We start from the raw sequence: 21,743 nt of genomic DNA on the forward strand, positions 1-21,743 counted from the left end.
GCGGGCCCGGCGGAGGGAGGGCGGCTCGGCGCCCGCGGTTTCCCGCCTCGGGAATGCCCTCAGCCGGAGGGAAGCCGCCCCCGGGGAGTGAGCGCTGCTGTCCCGGCCGCGGGAGGAGGCAACTTTGAGGTCGGGTTTCCCGCGGCCCCCGGCGTCCTGGGGCCGTGAAGGGTCGGCCGGATCGCGGCGGCCGCCTCGTCCCTGCCGCCGGGGCCGAGGGGACCGAGCGTGGCTTCTTGCCCGCCCGCAGGTCGAGAGCATGTCCTCCTCGGGCCCAGCTGCAGAGGGGGAGGGCACCCCCGCCCAGCCCGCGTCCGAGAAGGAACCCGAAATGCCTGGCCCGAGAGAGGAAAGTGAAGAGGAGGACGAGGACGACGAGGAGGAGGAAGAGGAGGAGGAGGAGGAGGAAGAAAAAGGTGGGAGAAAGTCGCGTCCCCGGTGATGGGTTTCACGGGAAACCGTGTTTTTGCTCTTCCCCCCTTTTATTTTTGCCCCTGGAGACACTGATTCGGAGGGATCGCTGGCGAGAAAGTCGGCGAGATGTCTCCCTTCCTGGCGGTGAGCAAAAGCAGGGAATTGGTGAATTCCAGCTGGTGGAAAACCGCTGTTCGCCTTGTTATTTACGTATTTCGGAGTTGCGGTTGATTTGCGGCCAGCCGTCTGCGTCCATCACGTTTTCGACATTTGACAGGACCTTTCTAAGTTTCAGGTCTGTTTTTCAGACTCGTTTTGGCAGCTGTTGAAGTCGCGCGGCTAGCTGCTTTTCGTTTTCCTCTGCTAATTTAAGTACAGGTGTTTTGGCTTTTGGAGCCCTTGCGAGGTCTTCCGTGAAACCGCACGTGAAGACCGGAAGAAGGTGCGAACGCTAGTTCTGGTCGTATTTTGGCAACTTTTAACGCATCTGCTGAACGTCAGCCCGGGCCCTTTGCAGAGGCTCGGGGGAGGTCACTTGCACGGGGAAACCCCAGCGAGAGCTGTTGCTACTTGAGAAAGTAGCTAAATACGAAAGCGGTGAACTCTGAAAGCGCTCCGAAACTGGTCTCGGTTTTGGAGTTGCAGGAGAGCTCTGTTAACGTCGATTTGACTGGGGGCCCGCGGGCCTTGCCCGGTGCAGGAGCGGGAGAGCATCACTTTCCCCAGCGGGCACGGGGCAGTGCCATTTCCGGGTGTGCCAGCCTACAAACAGGTCGGCCAGCCGCCTAAAAATCTACATCACGGTTCTTAGCGTTCTTTGGGGATAATAGCCCCGTCCAGGTTTGTTTAGGATGTGGCTCCAGCCAAACTTGCAAAGACGTTTGAAGTGTTCTTTCCAAAACCGGGGTTCACTGTCCATTTCTTTTACGCCTAAACCAGTCTCCGGTCCGCATTTTTTTTTTTTTAAGATAGGACCTAAAGCTTTTGTCTTTTTTTTTTTTTTTTAATGTTTTATTTATTCTTGACACAGAGAGAGACAGAGCATTGAGGGGAAGGGGCAGAGAGAGAAGGAGACACAGAACCAGAAGCAGGCTCCAGGCTCTGAGCTAGCTGTCAGCACAGAGCCCGATGCGGGGCTCGAACCCACAAATGTGAGATCTGACCTGAGCTGAAGTCGGAGGCTTAACCGACTGAGCCACCCAGGCGCCCCTCCGGTCCGCATTTTATACCCACAATCTGGGTTGAGATCACATGGCATTGCCTTTTTTTTTTTTTTTTTTTTGAAGTGGTAGGTACCCAGAGATCAGAGCATTTCCACATTTTCTAACAGAAGCTGTTAGAAACATATATACATTATTTTTAAATCATTCACAGTACAGTAACTAGAAATTGGCTGTAGTATCTCAACTACTAGTCCAAAATTTTCTGTGTTTTTTCCTCCGATTTTTTTTGTTGTTTAGTCTGTTTTTAAAGACCAAGTTTCTATCCCAAGAGGATGATGGATTCCTTTGTGTCAGGAAAAAAGTTGTAGAAATCAGGTAAACATAAGACAGGTGTCTGATACAGTAATGCTTAGGGAGCAGAAGATCATTCAGAATGTGCTCTTTTTTGTTTTTCTTCCAGAATTACCCCCATGCAATTCTGGAATGCAATTGTGGTGGTTCTAATTGATTATTGGTGTTTCCTTCCTTTGAAGTGTTTGTGGAGCAACTCAGGTTGTGAGGGTGTTTATCCCAGTTAGCCATGAACATTTAATTCTGCTGGGGCATCTCGGACCGTGGAGTCAGAGCCAAAGGAAGGTGGTGGCCCTGACCTGGGTGGGGGAGGGGCTCGAATGAAAGATGACTCTCAGGTTTCTGTCTTGGGCAGCCGAGCTGACCATATTACCTTTTTCTGAAAGTTCACAAAGGTGAGCGAGTGTGGAGAGGATTAGGACTCCTGTGTTGAGTGCACGGGTTAGGTGCCTGTAGGACCTGAAGTGGGGCTGTCTGCTTGGTGGCTCTCCCAGTTGATTGGAAGCTTAGGAGAAAGCTCTGGGGTGGAGATCCGGGGAGTCCTTAGCTTATAGGCGGTAATCAGAGGAAAGCCAACGTTTAAGGCCGGCAGGGGTTAAGCCAGGATAACGGGGACTGCTTTAGAGTGCGTTTCCTTCCCTCTGCTCGCCATTGCCAGAAGACACCTGCTGGGGTCCCTCGATCCTTACTAATTTTTTCTGCGCAAACCCTTGTGTCTCTAGATCTTTCAAAGCCACTTCCAGTGTTTTGATTCTTTTTCCTTAATCCAAAAATAATTACTCTCTTCAACTCGGAGAACTTTTATTTGTATCTTTCCTAAGGTGTTTATCAAATTCTCCATGGCGTATATTTGTGACCAAACACCATCAGTGGACATGATGTCTTCTGGGAGGGATAATTAAGTATCTTAATTATCTCTCCATCCCCCCCCCTTAGTGTCTGGTGAGGCTTTGCACAAAGCAGGTGTTCAGCTGAATGAACGAAAGGACGTTCAGTGATAGAGTGTCCTCTTTTTTATATGAATTTGTCTCAGTGGGTGTAAATCATTTTAGAAATTTGAGTTTAATGGTTTAAGTTTTTAAGCCATTTTTTAAATGTTTTTTTTGGGAGAGAATGCATGCACACGGGGGAGGGGCAAGGAGAAAGGGTGAGAGAGAATCGAGAATTGTAGGGCTGATGAGCCGTACTTGGGGTTCAGTCTTCAGGACCCATGAGATTAAGACCCAACCCAAAATCAAGAGTCAGACGCTTTAATCAGGCAGCCAAGCACTCTTCTAGCCTTTGTTTATTTAAGCAGTCCACACCATACAGTGTAACTTTTTTTAGAATGATTTATGACCATGGCTGTAAACATTTACTGAACTACAAGATTAATGTCCTTCCAGTCAGTTGGAGTAAATGTGAACTTGGAGAATTTTACCCTGTTTATAGCAACATTAGGCGGCTCTGCCGTAGCTGGGGTCCTTGTTTTTCTTTCATCAGCTTACTGAATTATTGTTTTTCTTTGTGTGTTTTTGAAGTTCTTATAATCTCAGTCTAAGCTAGCTGTTAGATGATGTACCATAAACTAAATTGCAGTCAACAGATTTAGGTCTCATCAAAGAGTCGGCTTAGTGAGGAGAGCTTTGGTGATAGTTTACAGTGACTAGACTTTCATTAGCAATAATTGTAGTTGAATTAAAGTTTTTTGCTTTCTGATTTTTTTTTTAAACTAGATCCCTTGTGATGTTGCCAGGCAAATAAAATGTCACTCTAAAAAAAGACCTAAGTGATGTTGTTAACTTCCTTTTCGTCTCTCATTTGCTTCTCAAAATCATTCTCAGGAGAAGAGTAAACTACTAGAGATTTCTGCAGTTTTTTTCGCTATATGTTTATCTAGTAGAATTAATATGTTCTTTAAGCTTCTAGTTATTTAAGAAGTATTAAATTAATTTCTAGAAAAGAGTCTGATCGTGGAAGGCAAGAGGGAAAAGAAAAAAGTGGAGAGATTGACCATGCAAGTCTCTTCCTTACAGAGAGAGCCATTTACAATTGCACAAGGTAAGTTTATTCTGTTCACTTTAGAGTGAAAATGTTTAAATATCAAAATGATGGTCAGCAGTGCTCAGGTTTTTTTTAATATTTTTAATGTTTTTTATTTATTTTTGAGAGAGAGAGAGACAGTGGGAGCAGGGGAGGGTCAGGAGAGGGGGAGATATACAATCTGAAGCAGGCTTCAGGCTCTGAGCTAGCTGTCAGCACAGAGCCTGATGCAGGGCTCCATCGAACCCACGGACCGTGAGATCGTTACCTGAGCCAAAGCCGGGCGCTCAACTGACTGAGCCACCCAGGCGCCCCATCAGTGCTCAGTTTTTGATGTTTACTAAGTAGTTATATATTATTGGTAAAATTTCATGTAGTGTGCCCTTTTTAGCAAAGCTATATATTAATTATGCTGTAAAAACAACCATCATTAAAATAATTTTGTAAATCTGCTAATACATAACAGTACTTAACTTTAATTATTGTGGTGTGTGTGTTTTTGTTTTTGTTTTTGTTTTTGTTTTTAGGAAAGGGACAGAAACTTTGTGAAATTGAAAGGATACATTTCTTCCTGAGTAAAAAGAAAACGGATGAACTTAGAAATCTACATAAACTACTTTACAACAGACCAGGCACAGTTAAGACCTTTTTTTTTTGTCTTTAATAACATTTATGTGTTAGAAACACATAATTTTAGTTCTGGAAAGGATTTCTGCAATCAACTAGTTCAGTTTCTGTACCATACAAATGAACAGACTGAAACACACACTATTAAATGATTTATCACAGAATACATAGTTGGGTATTAGCAGTTAGGATTGTACTATCCAGGCTTTGTACTGTAGTTTTTATTTAGTTTTAAACGAAAATTGTAAGTTGTGATTTTAGCAGTCTTTAAATCTATTAGAAGAAATTTATTTTTCAGATGTTTCTAGCTATTCAGAAAAAAAATGATACAGTTTAATTGTATCTCATTTTGAACAAACATATGATGAATTAGGTGGTAATTCTTTGGGGATTCGTTAGAACAAATCAGTATTTCCTATAATTGAGGAAACTTTGCTTTAGGTTTTGTATAGACAAAGTGAAGTTTGATGTTAGAATCTTGTGTGTTATCTCATTTGATCCTCACTACAATCTAATTTACACAAGTCTTATTACTGCTGACCCGTATTATTAACTTTTGGATTTTGGAGGTCTTCTGTTCTTTTCAAAGAATAAAATCCATGACTCTTTGATACGGGAAATAAGTATTACTAGCAATTTGTATTACTTGAGGAAAGAATCTTTTTCTAAGAAGCAACTTTCCACATCCCCTAATACTGTCATATACCAGTTTAGTTCTGTAATTGCTAGGAAAAATTCCCAGATGGAAATTCATTCAATTCAAATTGTTATTTTTAAAGAATTAAATTTGTAAGCCTTTTATAGTGTTAATATTTGAGTGACAAATATTATTTTCAGTTGTGAGTAAGAAATGTTGAATAAATCAGTAATGTAACTAGAAGACTGATATGAAAATACAGATGTTGACTTTGAATTTTTTCTTATGTACATTACTGGGTAATAAATAGCATTAATAATAAAGGAAACATTTTCAGGTGTCCTCATTAAAGAAGAATGTGGGTCAGTTCAGTGGCTTTCCGTTTGAAAAAGGAAGTGTCCAATATAAAAAGAAGGAGGAAATGTTGAAAAAGTAAGTTATTTTTATAAGTATTGTGTTTTGATCAATGTGTTTTAAGTTAATTTTTAAACATTTAAATATGGCCATCCAAACATTTTTAGTAGACTTTGCTTTTAATACCAAGATCTGACTTTTCTTCATATGTATTAACTTGGGATGTTCATTACTTCCCAGTAAGTAGTTACTGTTAAGATTATTGAAAACTCAAATTAAAAAATGTTTCTATTCTTTAGAAGAACAGCATACACAAGTAAGTCATTCAGACAGTTCAAAATGCAAGTTTAGGGGAATATGGTGAGAAATCTGCCCCCTCCCCCCCCATCCCCTGCCAGCTATTCTGTTCTCCCAACTTCCAGGTACCATTTAAACTGCTTTGAAAACAATGAATTTGATGAAACCGTGTTCTTCCCCGTAATACAAACAAGATGATATATTCTTAGGAGCTTTTGTTTGTTAAATCCTTTATAGTTTAAAGTTGTAAGTAATAGAGATGATTATTCCTTATCACAGTAGGAGTGCTGAGAGAGAAGTGTAGCATTGAATCACCAACCATGTTTGGCTCCATAGCTCAGGGGTCTTATCACCAACCAGAAAAATTGAGTCCATGAATTTTATAGTAACTTCTTAACATTATATTCTAGTGGACTGGCTTAGTTTATTCTTTTACTACCTTTAAGACTTCATTGGTATGGTCACTGGGTGGCTCAGTCAGTTGTGTCCAACTGTTGACTTTAGCCCAGGTCATGATTCCCTGGTTCAAGGGTTCAGCCCATCTCCAGCCCTGAGTTGGCCTTTGCACTGATATCTCGGAGCCTGCTTGAGGTTCTCTCCTCTCCCTTTCTCCCCTTCCCTGCTTTCAAACACGTGCTCTCTCCTCTCCTCTCTTTCAACAAATGAACTTAAAAAAAAAAATTGTAGAGCTTAACTGGTAAATGGTGTTTTCAATTTATTAATAATCCTATCTGGTTGTAGTTTGTACATTAGTCAAGAATCTTAGGAAAGTACTTTATTATTTTTGGGGGGGGGGGAAGTACTTTTTATACTCAGAAACATTGGATATGCTTTTTTTTTTGTAAAGAAAAGGACTTTTCTTTTTTTTTTTCCATAATATTTTATTGTCAAATTGTTTTCCATACAACACCCAGTGCTCTTCCCCTCAAGTGCCCTCCACCATCACCACCACCTGTCTTCCCCCCCTCCCCACTCCCCCCCAAGAAAAGGACTTTTCAAAAAATTTATTTATTTTGAGAAAGAGAGAGTCGGGGAGGGGCAGAAAGAATGAGAGTCCCAAGCAGGCTCTGTGCTGTCAGCGCAGATCTCAAAACTGAAATCATGACCTGAGCTGAAATCAAGAGTCAGATGCTTAACCCACTGAGCCACCCAGGTGCCATTGGATGCCTTTTTTTTTTTTTTTAAATCTTGGAGAGAGAGAGAACAGGAGCAGGTGAGAGGCAGAGAGGGGGAGACAGAATCTGAAGCAGGCTCCGGGTTCTGAGCTTAGTACAGAGCCTGACGGTGGGGCTTGCATCCATGAACCGTGAGATCATGACCTGAGTGGAAGTCAGACACTTAACTGACTTAGCCACCCAGGTGCCCCCGGATGCTTTTTTTTAATGTTTGTACCTGAGCCAATTTGGTTAGCTATTGCCTTTATGTTTTGGAGAATGTTTATAAACTTTGCTACATAACAAATTTGGTTTGTTTCATTTTCTGTTTTAGATTTAGAAATGCCATGTTAAAGAGCATCTGCGAGGTTCTTGATTTGGAGAGATCAGGTGTAAATAGTGAACTGGTGAAGAGGATCTTGAATTTCTTAATGCATCCAAAGCCTTCTGGCAAAGTGAGGACCAATTTTTACTGTTTTAGTAATGAATCAATTATAGCCTCTGCTTCCTTTATCTCTATGGAACAATTTAGTTAGTATTGCTTGTCAACATTCAGTAGTGTTTTCTGCATTCAAAGAACATGCCTCTGTTGACGTACCTGCAAGTTTCATGATAAAAATAACACAGGCATATAGATTTGTCTTATCAGATACAAAAGATAGAATATTAAGAGAAATAATGATTAGCTAAGTTAATGTCAAATGGGCAGAAAAACAAACGGAGTATCCAGGGTTTTATATCTAGAAGGCACTGGAAGAACAGAAACAGGTTGAGTCGAGGGTAAGGTGTTAGGCTGGTCGGGAAGGGATGCAACCTTCAACCAGGTCTAGAAAGATCAGATGTATGGATAGTAGAATTGGGTATTTTCTAGACATTGGAATAAGGCTATGAGAATATAACATTTTTAAAAAGCTCTTGCAAGTTTCTTGGATTGGGTTTCCAGAGTCAGAACTGGATATGGAAGTAAAATGGTCTCATACTTTCCCCCACTCTTCCTAAAATTCAGATTAGGTTTGCCCTAATTGTTTAACATATGACTTGTTACTGACTTCCAATGTCTGTTAAAGAATTACTTGCCTCACCTTGCATTTTCCATATAAGCCTGTCAGTAAATATTTTCATAATCTTCCTCATTTTGATAGCAAAGACATTGAGAAAAATTCTAGAGGATCTAGGAGTTCAGGAGAACACCATCGGGGAGGGGAGAGGGCATAAAGATTAGGAACCAGAAAATAGCTCTGGAACTTTGGTTTTATTTGCTCTTGGTATGACTTACCATTAGCTGGAGAAAGATATTTTTGTCAGGTGTACAGCTGTAAGTTCAAGGGCTATGGTGGGGGTTTGTTTTCGTGTGTGAGTGTTTTGGATTTGCTTAAAGATGAGAGCTTCCCTATTTTTTAAACTTTTACTAGGACCTCTAAAGAATTTCATGTGACAAATTGAATACCATTTTCCCAGACGCCATTAAGAAGTTGTTTAGGTTAGGTTTATATTCTTTTACTCCATGATTTTTAAATGTGTTGGTTTTAAGACCCAGTTACCCTCTTAAAAATTAGTGAGGACTCCAGAAGCTTTTATGTGAGTTACTTTGATATTTACTGTATTACAAAGTAAAATTGAAAAAAATTTAAATAACAGTAAGCCTACTACATGTTAACAAAAGTGATATATGAAAAATACACTTTCAGCAAAACTAGAAGAATGACGTTTTCTATTTTTGCAAGTCTGTTCGTCTCTGGCTTAAAACACTGCTGTATTGTCATTTGCTTTTGCATTTTAATCTGTCGCACATTGTTTTGAAGCATGTAAAGAAGATCCAGCCTCACCTATTATGTAGTTAGAGGAAAGAATATCTTTAAAAGCTTTGAGATAATTACCGATGGTCTCTGATGGGCCACTAGAACCCCACAGTGGTAGTTGTTAACGGCTGGCTGGAATGTGGTCTCTGAAACCAACATTCTCCGTTAGGAAATTACTGGTTTTTTAAATCGTGCAGATCTTCCAAATGTTGGCATGTTTCCATTAGACACTGTCAAAAAGTCATTAATTAATAAAATCACCATCTCATCAGAAAAACCTTTAGGTTTTAAGAGGCTGTTAGGCTCATGGTGATAGACGTGAATTTTCCATGTCAAGTTTTGAAGTTCATTATTGGCAATAAAGACCATCAGTTATTTTCCTTGAAGTGACAGGCTCACTTTCACTTTGCGAACATGTCTTTTCAGTACCTAAGTCTGAAGAGGCCTACTTTGACAGTTCTTTTACAAATGGTGTTTCATGAAGGGAGCTGGCTCAGCTCCCAGCTCAGTTGTGCAAGTGCTTTTTCTTGAGAAACCCAGTGAGGTTCAGTATGTGGCAGATGTGTCTCCTTTGTTACACAGAGGTCATAATGACATGTACTCGGAGGTTGAGAGTTAACATCATTAGTATTTATTGCTTCATCAAAGGCGTTCTTAAAGGAAACGCCTTTTCTTTTCACTTCTGGTGTGTGCTTCTTAGGAATATAATGACTCTTAACACAGTCAGTTTGCTGCCTTTGCCTTGATTAGTACTAAAGTTCCAGCAGTTTTACAGTCACATTTGCTTTTGTAGTCAGTACAAAACTCAACACAGTGAAGAGAGAAAATAAATGTCTTAGTAGTATTATGAAAATAATTTTGACCCTGTGGGTTTCTAAAATGTCTCAGGAAACGCTATGATCCATGAACCATATTTCTATCCATGTTTCTTATGAAATCTAATGCTTATACCTACTTTTGTATCTGCTTCTTTTGTGATTGCTCTTAAATATTGATATCTATCTCGAGTTATTTTCTGTACTACACTACATTTTTGTCATTTACGAAAAACACTACGAACTTGCGACTAATTTTTCTCCCCATAGTGATAAGATTATTAAATTAACATTGTTTCACTATCTTTTTTTCCCATACTTCTAGTTTGATTATTTTTCAGATTTTGTTTCCAAAAGGGATGGTGCTATTGACACTGGGTTCTGGTTAAGGTTTATCTATTTTTAGGATCAATAATAGGGAAGCTCTGAAACATTTATATATTGCTGCTGCTTAATCGTTGGAAGTTGCATTTTCTTGATTGGTTACTTGAATGATAAGACATTCTTTCACTTTCCTGTGTAGATTATCCTGCACCCATCCAGTCTTTTCATTACTAATGGCTTATATAGATTATATTCTTACTGCCCGTGTCTGGTTCCTGCACTGAGATAGTAAGGGATACCACACTTTTCTAATGGAGTTGAGTCCTGGATTTCATTAATTGAATAGGGAGAGTATGGACAGTGAGATCAAAGAATTTAGCCAAATGGATTTGGTTCTTGGTACTAGTTGGTAATTGTAACAGGTCGCATAACAAGGATATCTGTATACATTCAAGAAAGTTTTTTTAATAGAAACTTACACAGAGAACCCCTCTGAGAAATATCATTGGTCTAGTAACTTAAATTTTTTGAGCTTAAAATTTCTGAACAGACCTGGCTGTAGCCCACTCTGCCTTTACGAAGAATAGGTTATTTGGGCGGCTAGAGGCTATCTTCTGGATTGTGCATGGCCTGAGAACAGAACGTACACGAAAACAGCCACCTCATTCTTAATTTTTGTGTGAGCAACAGTGACCCCTAAAACCGGAAGTTTCTGGGAGAGAAAGAAGCTGTGATTCTGCCAGCCTCATAAAAGAACGTGCCCACAATTACCACTCAGATTGATACAGCTGCATGTCAGGCTGTGTTCTGGGATTCTGTATGATTTCTGCTTATTGCAAAAAATAACAGGCAAAAATAAAAAGATACCTATAATTTCGAAAATAGTCTTAATTCCTCAGTGTATATCTTTTCAGATATTTTATGCAAGATTTTATGGTTTTCAATTTCAGAAGTTAGCAAATACTCCCCTAAGAAAACATTTAGAATTAAATTTGCAGGTTAATACGATCAAATTGTTTCTTCACATGGTCTCTACTTTTTAAATATGCGTGGTTTAATTGAATATCAAAGTAATAGTGGTACACGTGTTTTGCGGTTCTTAATTAGTTTCATAATTAACATACCCAGCACTAATTGCATATTTAGAGTCAATGAGAATATACTCCTGACATTAGTGAAACAGGAGCCCAGAGGTAATATGAGTATAAACTATGTAGTTCATAAATTCAGGATGTGTAAAGTGAGGTATTATATCCTTTACGGGTGGTTCCAGTCCTTTGGTTGGAGGATCCCTTAAAGCAAGAATCTCCTCTGGCATTGACATAATACTTACAGGAGTGAACTGAATTATGTCTCACTGAAAATATTGCTCATGACAACATGTAAATAATTCTGAGCTTAATCCAGTGTGTACTTGGGCTTCTAACCCCAAGTCCGAATATAGAGTATATTTTCAGCATTAGTGAAGAGTCTTATCTAGGTGGGAGAACACAAATGAAGGGCTGTTGGTAGTTCAGACGGAAGGATTTACATGATTCATTAAAGATGAATTGTTCTCTGTAAAGCTCCTAAGTTTGGCAGTACTCCTTGAGATAGGATCAAGAAGAATAATTGGGTTGAGAAGTAGTTATCAAAAATTATTCACTTGGAAATATACTAGCCCATCATTGTTATCTTTATTGTACACAGCCATTGCCAAAATCTAAAAAAACTTCTAGCAAAGGCAACAAAAAGGAACGGAACAGTTCTGGAATGGCAAGGAAAGCTAAGCGAACCAAATGTCCTGAAATTCTGTCAGATGAATCCAGCAGCGATGAAGATGAAAAGAAAAACAAGGAAGAGTCCTCTGATGAGGAAGATAAAGAAAGTGAAGAGGAGGTAAAATGTTGGGTATTTGTGGGGTTTTTCTCATTTCTTTCCATGGGAGAGTTAAATATTGCTATCTTATGATAGGTATAGTCACAAAACAGATTCTAGAAACTAACTACCATATTGTTTTTAATTCCAAAGACTCAGGGATAGTTCAGTACAAATCCTTTCTTTCCCTTATGGAACTTTTTGGTTTATGGCCATGTGAGAACTTGGGAATTGGAAGAGTGAGGTTGGTGTGGGCTGTGTTTGGGCTGGGCCTTGAAGGTCAGAGCAGTTTGTTGGGAAGTGGAAGAGTGCATGCACTGAGCCCTTTTATTCTGTCTTATGTAGAAAGCAAGGGGTGTAAGGACCACCAGTTTTTCTCAACTCATTAGGGATAATTTAATAAGAATAACCGCATTTGAGGTTTATTTGGTGGGTGGGCAAGTTTAGAACCACTTAGGAATGCCTGCCGTTTTCTTTTACTTGGGAATATCAGTAAAATTTTGAGAATATTGAATTTCCTAAGTGAACCTTGAGGAAAAGGAGAGCTCTGAACCATGTGGAGAGTTAGCTTTTAAACCCTTTCTTTGATATGTGGCTTTAGTCTAGGAAGTGACTTCTTATTACTGCTAATAATGTTTTGATAGAGACTCTTTTTTAACTTTGTTTTCGTGTCGCCTTCAGTGGTCAGAATTTGCTTCTGTAAATTGGGTCAACTCCCTTGTCTTCTTTAAGGACTTGATTAGTTGGCTTGACTTTTTGGGCCAGGATGGTTCTTTGTTGTAGAGGGCTGTCTTGTGTATTATCGAATGTTTGCCCACTAGAGGACAGTAGCACCCCATCCCCAACTTCCAGTTGTGAAAACCAAAATTGTCTACAGACATTGCCAAAGGTCCCTACGAATGGGAGAGAGGGGCACGATGGGGGGTCACCTCTAGCTGATAACTACTGGATTAGAAGGAATAAACATGTGATGAACTCTATTGTAGTTTTCAGGTACTTAAAATCCATGATTATTTTAATGTCAGATTTTGTAAAGACTCCTATAAAGCTAAGTATGAAATGCTTTATAACTTAAAGAATATTACAGATCTGGCAGGTGTTTTATAATACATTTTTGGTGTGAAGGAAGATGATTAATCTTAGCCCTAAGGGTTTTATGGAATAGATTTTAAGGACATTAGGAGGGCAACACAATTGTTTATATGTGAATCTATAATAATAGCACTTCTACAGTAATAATCTTCAACAAATTTTGGGTTATGACTACATGCATTCACTATGCTTTCTAAAGCCTTTAAAAAATTTTTTTTTATTTATTTTTTTGGTGTGTGTGTATTTAGTTTTTGAGAGAGAGAGAGCGCACCAGTGGTGGAGGGGCAGAGAGAGAGGGAGACACAATTGGAAGTAGGCTCCAGGCTCTGAGCTGTCTGCACAGAGCTCAACATGGGGCTTGAACTCATGGACCTTGAGATCATGACCTGAGCCAAGGTCAGACGCTCAACCGACTGAGCCACCCAAGCGCCCCTCTAAAATCTTTTTAAATGCAGAGTTGAAGGATGAAAATTTGTTATAGAATATACACATCGAATTTTTCCATAGAGGCACAGGATTATGAGTGTGAGCTTTGGAAACTATGTGGGTACAAATCCCAGCTGTACCTTTGAGAATGATTTGGGCTGATTACTTATAAACTCTATACCTCAGCTTCTCATCTGTAATACAGGGTTGATGACAGTACCAGTCTTAAAGGGTTGTATTAAGTGACTTTATATAAAGCACATAAGAGCAGCACTTGGCACGAGTGTTGTATGTATTAGGCGTTGCTGTTACCATTAGTATTTAAGTGGCTTTTTGTCATATGTAATATTTCTTAAATCCAGTTTTCCTATCATTTTATGCCTGAGGTGTAGGTTAAAAAGTGAGAGTATTTTATACTCATTTTTACTTTTTTCCAGATTACTGTCCCATTTATCCAAATAGAATTCCTTGAATCTTGTGAATATAAATGACCCCTGATTGGTTTGTAATCGTATTGGTTCCTGGATAATGATCACAAGTGGAACTGTCCTTATAAATCAAAGCCTTTCTACAATGCCATTAAAAAAGGATTTTGTGCTAGAAACCCAGGTTAAATGGTGAAAACCCGTGTAGAAGAAAAAATTAACAAACTTCGTAAAATACAATCCAGTAGAATCTGGACTGAGAATTGCTTGGATTTTTTTTTCTTTTTTAAAAAATTTTTTTGTCTTTTTCTGATAAGTCTCCTTCCAACAACCATAGTAATTATTCATCACTCTGAAGGATATTTCAAATTTAGGACTGTTCTCCTCAAAAACTTTATTACTGATTATGTTCCTATGAAAGGCTCTTCTTTGAAAGGTAAGTACTAGCAAGAGGAACAGTAGTTCAGTGGTAAATGTGTTTTCCCTTACTCTTTCAATTTTTTGAGGACTAAGTTAAGTGGCAGCCTTGTTAGGGACTTTTTTTTGATTATTATTCTGAAAGGACCTCTTTTTAAGAGGCCATAAAGATTTACAGGTTGATTGGAAAAGTTGTGGACTGCCTGTAGATAAAATTATTTTGCAGATTCTTTTCATAGAAAATTACTAAGTTAATATTACTTCTTCTGTTGATTTCTTGAGACAGATTTTTTTTCTTTGATAAGTAAAAGTCTTCTCCCCCATTTACATTAGATTCTTGGAATAAGTAACTATGAATGTGGGTAGATTAATCTTATCTTTTGTTTTCTCTGTAAATTGAGGGCTGTGGGACTATATAATTTACATCTATTGCTAGAGTTAGAACTCTTTCCTAAGCCGAAATCCAAGTCAAGTTACAGTTGTCCATTGACCGGTTATGTGAGATTGAGTGGCACTCAGTCACCTGCTCGTGTTCATATTTAGCTGTGTGGAAGACTAGGATATTTAAAAGTCAGTTTATGATTTCTTAAATGTAGGATTGAAGTCACTGAAAACCACATGGTTGAAACAGAATGGGCAGGTATTTTTTAAAGTCTTTTATAAGGAAATGTGTCATACTTAATCATGTTAGCCAATAATTGCTAAAACATTTTGTTGGAGGCTAGCTCTATTTTTGTCATAGGCAGTGCATGATTCATAATGGTTTTTTAATCTTCCTTTTCTTGAGAAGTAACTCAAATTAAGTCGCTCTTTCTTTCCAGGAGTGACTTAGGTAGAAATTCCTTTATAAAAGAGCCATTTTAAACTTTATCATCTTGGTTCTTGAACATTTGCTTAATTAGGGCAGAAGAAGGAGAGCAGTTTAGAAATAGGAAATTTATAGATGATGTTTCTTAAGAATGAGGAATAAGAAAATGATAGGGTTAGTTATTTTCTATAAACTTATTCTGAAAATCAAGTGGTTCCCATATTGGATTAGCATCTTTCTAGGGGAAAGATGCTAATCCCATATTGGATTAGCATCTTTCTCCGTTGTTGCGGAGTACAGAAAAAGGCAGTGCTCCCCACATGGGAAAAAAGTTCTCATGATCTCTTAGACCCTTTTCAGAGCATACTTGATATTTTTAAATTTTACTCTGATACATCTTCAGTTTTTGTTTCTTAGTGTTTTTATAACATTCTTAACGCTAGAAACATATACAACAGACTGAATTATTACTTAGTATTTAGAATTTACCTGAACCTTCCCATACATACCAAGAATGTCTTCAATTGTGCATACTTAAAAAACTTACTAGTAATGTCCAAAAGAGGAATTTCTCTTTCTTTTATGACAAGAAATCCACAGACAGGCAGTTTGGAGCCAGTACAGCAGCTCAAGAAATGTTATCAAGAATTTGAGTATCCTCTTCCCCAGCCACTGTCTTCCTAAGTGGCCCTTAACCTCATGATCACAGATGGTGGTGTTACCTGAAGGCATTGAATCCCCGTTGCAGATAGAGAAGAGCAGAGAGCCGCCTTCTAGTAATGTTTCACTCCCCCCCGCCCCCAGAAGGGATGCTTTTTACCAGCGATCTCTCTGTTCATTGCCTTGGCCAGAACTTTGTTACTTCTCTACCTCTAAGTGCAAGGGAATCTGTGAGATCTGCGTGTTAGCTTTACCGGGTCTGTGGGGGAAGGAGCCTCCTACAGCATGAGCCAGATCGGAGAAACTTCAGTTCTAGATTTTGGTCAACTTCTGTATTTGGACCATTCAGGGAATTATTTGGTAGTAGTGGGAGGGTGAATGTAAAAGTTTTGTTAGTCCTTAATTATGTTCCAAAAGATAAGAATCCCCCCCATCATAATTTTATCAGAGGAATTACAAAAGCATTTAAACTATTTAAATTTTTCATTGGAAGGCAAAGTTAATAATCACATAATAAAATCTTAAACTTGCTTTCATAATCTTTTGTGAACTATAATGAGGCTTGCACATTCTTTACTCTTGGCACTCGAGTTTTCTCAGCCAAGTTGTTAAAAGAATAGTGTATTTTAAGCTAATTTTTATCTTGTTCATCTGTTCACCCAGTACAACCTTTCTGCTGTGAGGACAGGATTCTGGCTCTGTGACAGGCGTCTTTTTTGGAGACCCTCCTTCAAGAGCCCTGCTGCCTATAAAAGATAGGTAAGCCTTTTCTCCCAAGGTTTTGTTTTTTGCCTTCCTTCAAAAAGTGCTTGTGTCATTCCTCTGATTCTATACCTTCACGGTTATCAGAGATCATGGAAAATCCTCTTCAAATTTTTAAATATTTGTATTACTCATCTTTTATAAACTTAGATTACAGTAAATGGAATTACCTGAAATTAGTGGCAGTTGTCAATTTTTATGTGTTTCCCATTAGCACATCAAAACTTCCTGCAATACTAAATGACTCTGATTGAACTCACAGCAGATCCAGAATAGCAAGCTGGAATCTTAATAAATCCCATGACAGCTTGGACACTGGCCTTAATTTTTTTTAAACTTAACCACCTAATTTTTCCCCATATATTTTGAATAAGACTCAAATTTTGCCTCCTGTTTGATTAAATAACTAAATGTTAATTTAACTCTGGGTAGCTCCAACATTTTTCCTTTGTAATGACACATAATGTGTTTGCTATAATTATTAAAATTTTCAAAATACTTTAAGAGATTTTAAAGTAGGGGTTTTTCATGTCTCACTTATGTTATTCAATTCAATATATTGGGAGTGTGCTAAGTGCTGTTGAGGTTCCAGAAAATAGTTTCTACCCAGACGCCATTGGAATGGGACTTGATGTAGGATTCCAAAAGAAAGTGTCCTTATCTATTGCTGAGAGAAAGCTTTGGAGAAAAATGGCAGAAATACCCACTGAAATTGACCTTGGGAATCAAAAGGAAAGTTGTGAACAAAGAAGGAGAGCACAGAAGTCCAGGGTGCCTCTGACATAAACACTCGTTTGTGGCCGAGTGATGTGTCCAGCAGTAGAGCGGTGAGGGCGGAAGCCAGACTGAGAGCCCGAGAGGTTGGCCGTCTTCGTGGGAGTAGTTGATGCATCATTCTCACTTTATTCAAAACGACTGCCTTCTCCTACCTGAATTTTGCCAAGTGTCTGGCTGGTGGCGGTATAAAAGACCTGGCCTCTGTCCTACAGGAACAGTGTGCCTGGGGAGAGCACCCCTCGTTCAGTAAGCGTCTGTTGGTAAATACGAGGGGACTCCCCGAGAGTCCGTGTGCGCCATGTGCTTCGCATCGTGCATCTAAGTGAGTCTTGACGCCTCAGAGCGAGGATGATACATCCTCATTTTTGTGCGCTTCACGTGTCTGTGTGCATTTTGTTAGGATTGAAGTACAGCGGACACAGTATTACATTTGTTTCAGGTGCACCCCAGGGTTTCTACGTGTTGTCCAGAGCTGCTAGTTCATATGCTTCTATCTTCAGAGCTGTCTGCAAAGAACTACTGATTTAGATTAAAATATGAATTTCAGCAATAGCTTTAGATAAGTAAAAATCCACTTCTGCTTATAAAAACTTAACTAAAAGCTATTGACATAAATATAGAACTTGAGAAATTATCCTCTGATTAATTTATATAGTTTCTGCCTTTTCCCTACTCATCTCCAGTCATGTATGATCTAGACTAGGAATGACAAACTATGTATGGCTTATACCACCAGATCCAGCCTCTGGCCTGTTTTTGTACAGCCTAGAAACTGAGGATAGTTGGGTTTTTTTTTTTCCATTTTTGAAATGTTAAAACAAAAAATGAAAATTGCAACAGTCAGCACATATAGCCAAGCAAAGCCTAAATTACTTATTCTCTGGTACTTTATAGAGAAAGCTTGGTGACAGATTCATACAGTAAGTTTATCTTTAATCTTAGAAATTTCTAACTAGGGACGCCTGGGTGGCTCAGTCACCCTTAATGATTTTATCTCATGGTCTTTCATATATAGCCTATATACATGTACATTGTGCCAGAAGACCGATAGATTAAAAAATCTAGAGGCTTGGCTAACTGCTGTTAGTAGCAAGCATGTGGTCTTAGCAGGCAGAGCAATGCTAGTGAAACAGAACCTCAGGGCGGGAATACATCTTTAACCGTAACCTAGTTTCCAGAGACCCTTTCCCGTCTTAATCTTAACAATAAATTATGTAGCACCTACGAAGTGCCATTCTAAGCCCTGCGCTGGAGATCAAGACACAAATAAGACAGGGTCTCTGCTCATCAGCTGCTAGAAAGGGAGAGGACAGAATGACAGTAGAGTATAACTTAAGAGCTGAAAAAGATGGACCAGATGGTGTGGAAGCTCAGAAGATAAAAGAGCATTTACCTCTCTCTAGGGACACGTGGGGAGCAAAGATCCAGACAGGAAAGCTTCACAGGAGGTAACAGTTTGATCTGAGCCTTTGAACAAGAGAGGTTGGTGGAGTTAGAGATTTGGTAAAAACTGCACAAAATTGGATTACACTAAGGCCCGTCTTAGCTTTTAAGGAAAAAAAAGTCTAAAGAAATGCTCCTGGGACCCCTACAGAGTTTGGAGAGTAAGGGCCAGAGACAGCCCTCGTACAGGTTTGGTGATCCTTTGTTGCCATTTTGCATTTTCTGCCAACATTTTTTATTCTTTGTTCTCATTGGTAACATTTGTGTGTGATGGAAAAGTTAAATTTAACAGTATAAATAGGTTATGATCTCACTGGCTTATTTTTGTCACTTCAGCTCTGGCTTAGATGCATAGGTATGTTATCCACTTCTGGAAGCAAGTATTCTGTAGTAGGAGGCACCTGTTGTAAGGTGTTGGCTGTCTTGACTATTCAGATACACTTTTCCTCATTTGTAATGAAATAAACTGTTTTCTTTGGATTTTTTTTTTTTTTAGCTCATATAAGATAGTGTATGTGGAAGCAATACTATACAAATGTCTTTTTCTTGTTCCTTTTAATTATATTTTAACCACATCCTGGTTCAGAGTAGAGGTAAACCAGATCCTACAAATAATACAGAGATGAATGTGACACTTACATGGCTGCTTTGTGTCAAACTTTTTTTTTAATTTGTTTGTTTTGAGAGAGAGAGAGGGTGAAAGAGAATCCCATGCTGATAGCACAGAGCCCCATACAGGGGTTGATCCTGTGAACCATGAGATAGTGCCTGAGCCAAAATTAAGAGTTGGATGCTTAACCCGACTGAGCCACCGAGGCACCCCTACACCAAACACTTTTCAGGTTGCTGGGTACAGACAGAGCTAAGTAAGGTAGGCAGGTGTCTTTTCTCGTGGAAATTGTCAAATATAACTTTAAGAAACTTGTGCTATGGTGGGAAAAGACTGTATGTAACTAGTTTAATAATGCTGTATATTAAATGTGTGTTTTCTCTGCTACCTTATATTTATTTATTCATTTGATCTTTAGAACAATTCTACAGATAATGGCCACAGTTCATCAAATCTCCGATGCCTATAAGGCATCATTTTAATATAAATTGTAAAATGCACCCCAGTATCTGAGATGAGAAAATGTGAAAAAATGGTAAATTCAGCAAAGTCTGGTATTATTACCTCCATTTTACAGATGAGGAAGCAGGCACAGGGAAGGAAGGTAAGTGATTTGTTTGAGAATACAAAATTGGTCAGTAGTGGAGTCAGGATTTGAACCAGGAAGTGTGGCTCTCAAACTCGTGAAGTCGGGATACATGAACTATAGGCCAGGTAGTGGGGGACCACCAGCGAGTCAGCAGTGGTGCGGAGAGGCGTGCAGAGGCGGACTCAGACCCTTAGGTTAGAGTCTCCTGTGGGGGGCGGGGGGTGAGGGGAAGGAGGACTTGAAGGTTGCTGTGAAGGGAGTGGGCATTCTCTCACTCTCCCTTCTCCTCCCCTCTCCCAGGCCTCTTCACCTGCAAATACCTGATTGTCCACAACCCCTCACCTGCCCAGAATTGTCCCTCGCATCCCGGTACCAAGGTCCTTTGAGAGGCCTCGTTTTTAAAAGTTAACTTCCTCTTCCTTCACACTGAAAACTTGACAGAGCAGCTGAGGTGATTGATTCTTCACATCTGCACAGCTAACGTACACACACGAGTTCTCTGCCCCTGCTGTTGGCCGGTGTCAGGGTTCACTGGTCCAAGAAAGAGCCTTTACTGCATTCCTACCTGAAGTTCGCCACAGAGAAACTTGTAACTACTTACTAAAGATACACAGTTTGTTAACACGGGGATGGATCTTGTGGGGTCGGGTCCTGTCCACCAGAATGTAATAAAATAAGCATGATGCATCATGGTTAGTTAACACAAGTGTCACTGAGCCTATCTCACTGCTTTTGTTCTGTTTATTCTTTGTATCGACCCTGCTTTTAAAGAAAATTTTAAAACATCAAAGTTACTGCATTTGTTTAATCAAAGAATTTCTTACATTCCCTTACAAAGGGAAGCACTCATAATAGTAATAATAGCTAATACTTATTAACCATTTCCTGTGAGCCTGGCACCATTAAAAGTATTTTCCATGTATTGATGCGTTTACTCCCCCAAAAAGCGTTAAGTGCTATCATACTTCGCTCATTTTGTAAGTGAGGAAACCAGGGCCCAGTGCTGGACTGGGGCTGGAATCCGAAGCCAGGAAGCTCGCCTCCAGAGCCCACACTCCTCTCTGTTAGGTTTCTGTAGTGCTTGTGACCATGTGTTTGCAGTCTTAATAGGCTAGTTGTCCAATTAAAAAGCTGTGGGCACCATCCCTGCTAGAAGATGATGTTAAATACAGCAAGCAGCATCATTTTAAGTGTCCAGTGGTAACGTCTGTGAAGATGGCTTGACTACCCTGTATCACTCTAAATTGTTAGGCTTTTCAAGCTACCTGTACTCCAAGGTTACAGGCTTTAAAATGGGGCCATATTATGTGCCTTTTAGAATTTTAATGATAGCTGTAAATCCTGGCCTGAAAAGGCGCTGGAAGTATTTTAAGTGTCTGCTTCTAATTTTCTAATTTGGATGGGGATGGAGTAGTAATGCTTCTAACATTGTTACCCCTTGCTCATCCTCCCCACACCTTTCTATAATAACTTACTTTCTTATAAAGTATTTTAGTCATCTACAGATTGAAGAGTGATACATCATACTGATTCTTTTATTCTGTGTATTAAGTGCATCAACAGACGTTACAAAATTCTAGTATTCCCTTCCAGAGCCTTGTGTGTTCTTATGAATTAGGTGGACACTTAATAAAACTTAGTTCAAGTTAGAGAATTGATTTACCCAGTGATACCTTTCTAGCAACTCCTCTAATTCCTAATTCCTCTAAGAATTAGGAAATAAGCAAAAATGGCCTTTAAACAGCAAACGTTCATAGGTAGAGCTCATACACTTTACTTACGTAAAGCGTTTCAGAGGTGCCTGGGTGGCTCCGTCAGTTAAGCATCAGACTCTTGATTTTGGCTCAAGTCATGCTCTCCTAGCTTATGACACAGAACCCTCTGACAGCACAGAGCCTTCTTGGGATTCTTTCCCTCTCT

General features: G+C 39.4%; 1 protein-coding gene across 1 annotated transcript in view; it reads left to right on the top strand.

Moving 5' to 3' along the window:
- The first annotated feature begins 42 nt into the window (after nt 1-42).
- Nucleotides 43-21,743, top strand: part of DEK (DEK proto-oncogene) — a 29,405-nt gene continuing 7,704 nt past the window's right edge. Inside the window, exons 1-6 of the mRNA XM_029945346.1 lie at nt 43-416; nt 3,867-3,968; nt 4,478-4,587; nt 5,552-5,646; nt 7,354-7,474; nt 11,647-11,835. Of these exons, the coding sequence (XP_029801206.1) occupies nt 260-416; nt 3,867-3,968; nt 4,478-4,587; nt 5,552-5,646; nt 7,354-7,474; nt 11,647-11,835 (774 nt within the window). The 5' untranslated portion in view covers nt 43-259. The remainder of the gene's footprint in view (nt 417-3,866; nt 3,969-4,477; nt 4,588-5,551; nt 5,647-7,353; nt 7,475-11,646; nt 11,836-21,743) is intronic.

This window comes from Suricata suricatta, chromosome 7 (genome assembly GCF_006229205.1).
Source record: "Suricata suricatta isolate VVHF042 chromosome 7, meerkat_22Aug2017_6uvM2_HiC, whole genome shotgun sequence".
NCBI classification, from domain to species: domain Eukaryota; kingdom Metazoa; phylum Chordata; class Mammalia; order Carnivora; family Herpestidae; genus Suricata; species Suricata suricatta.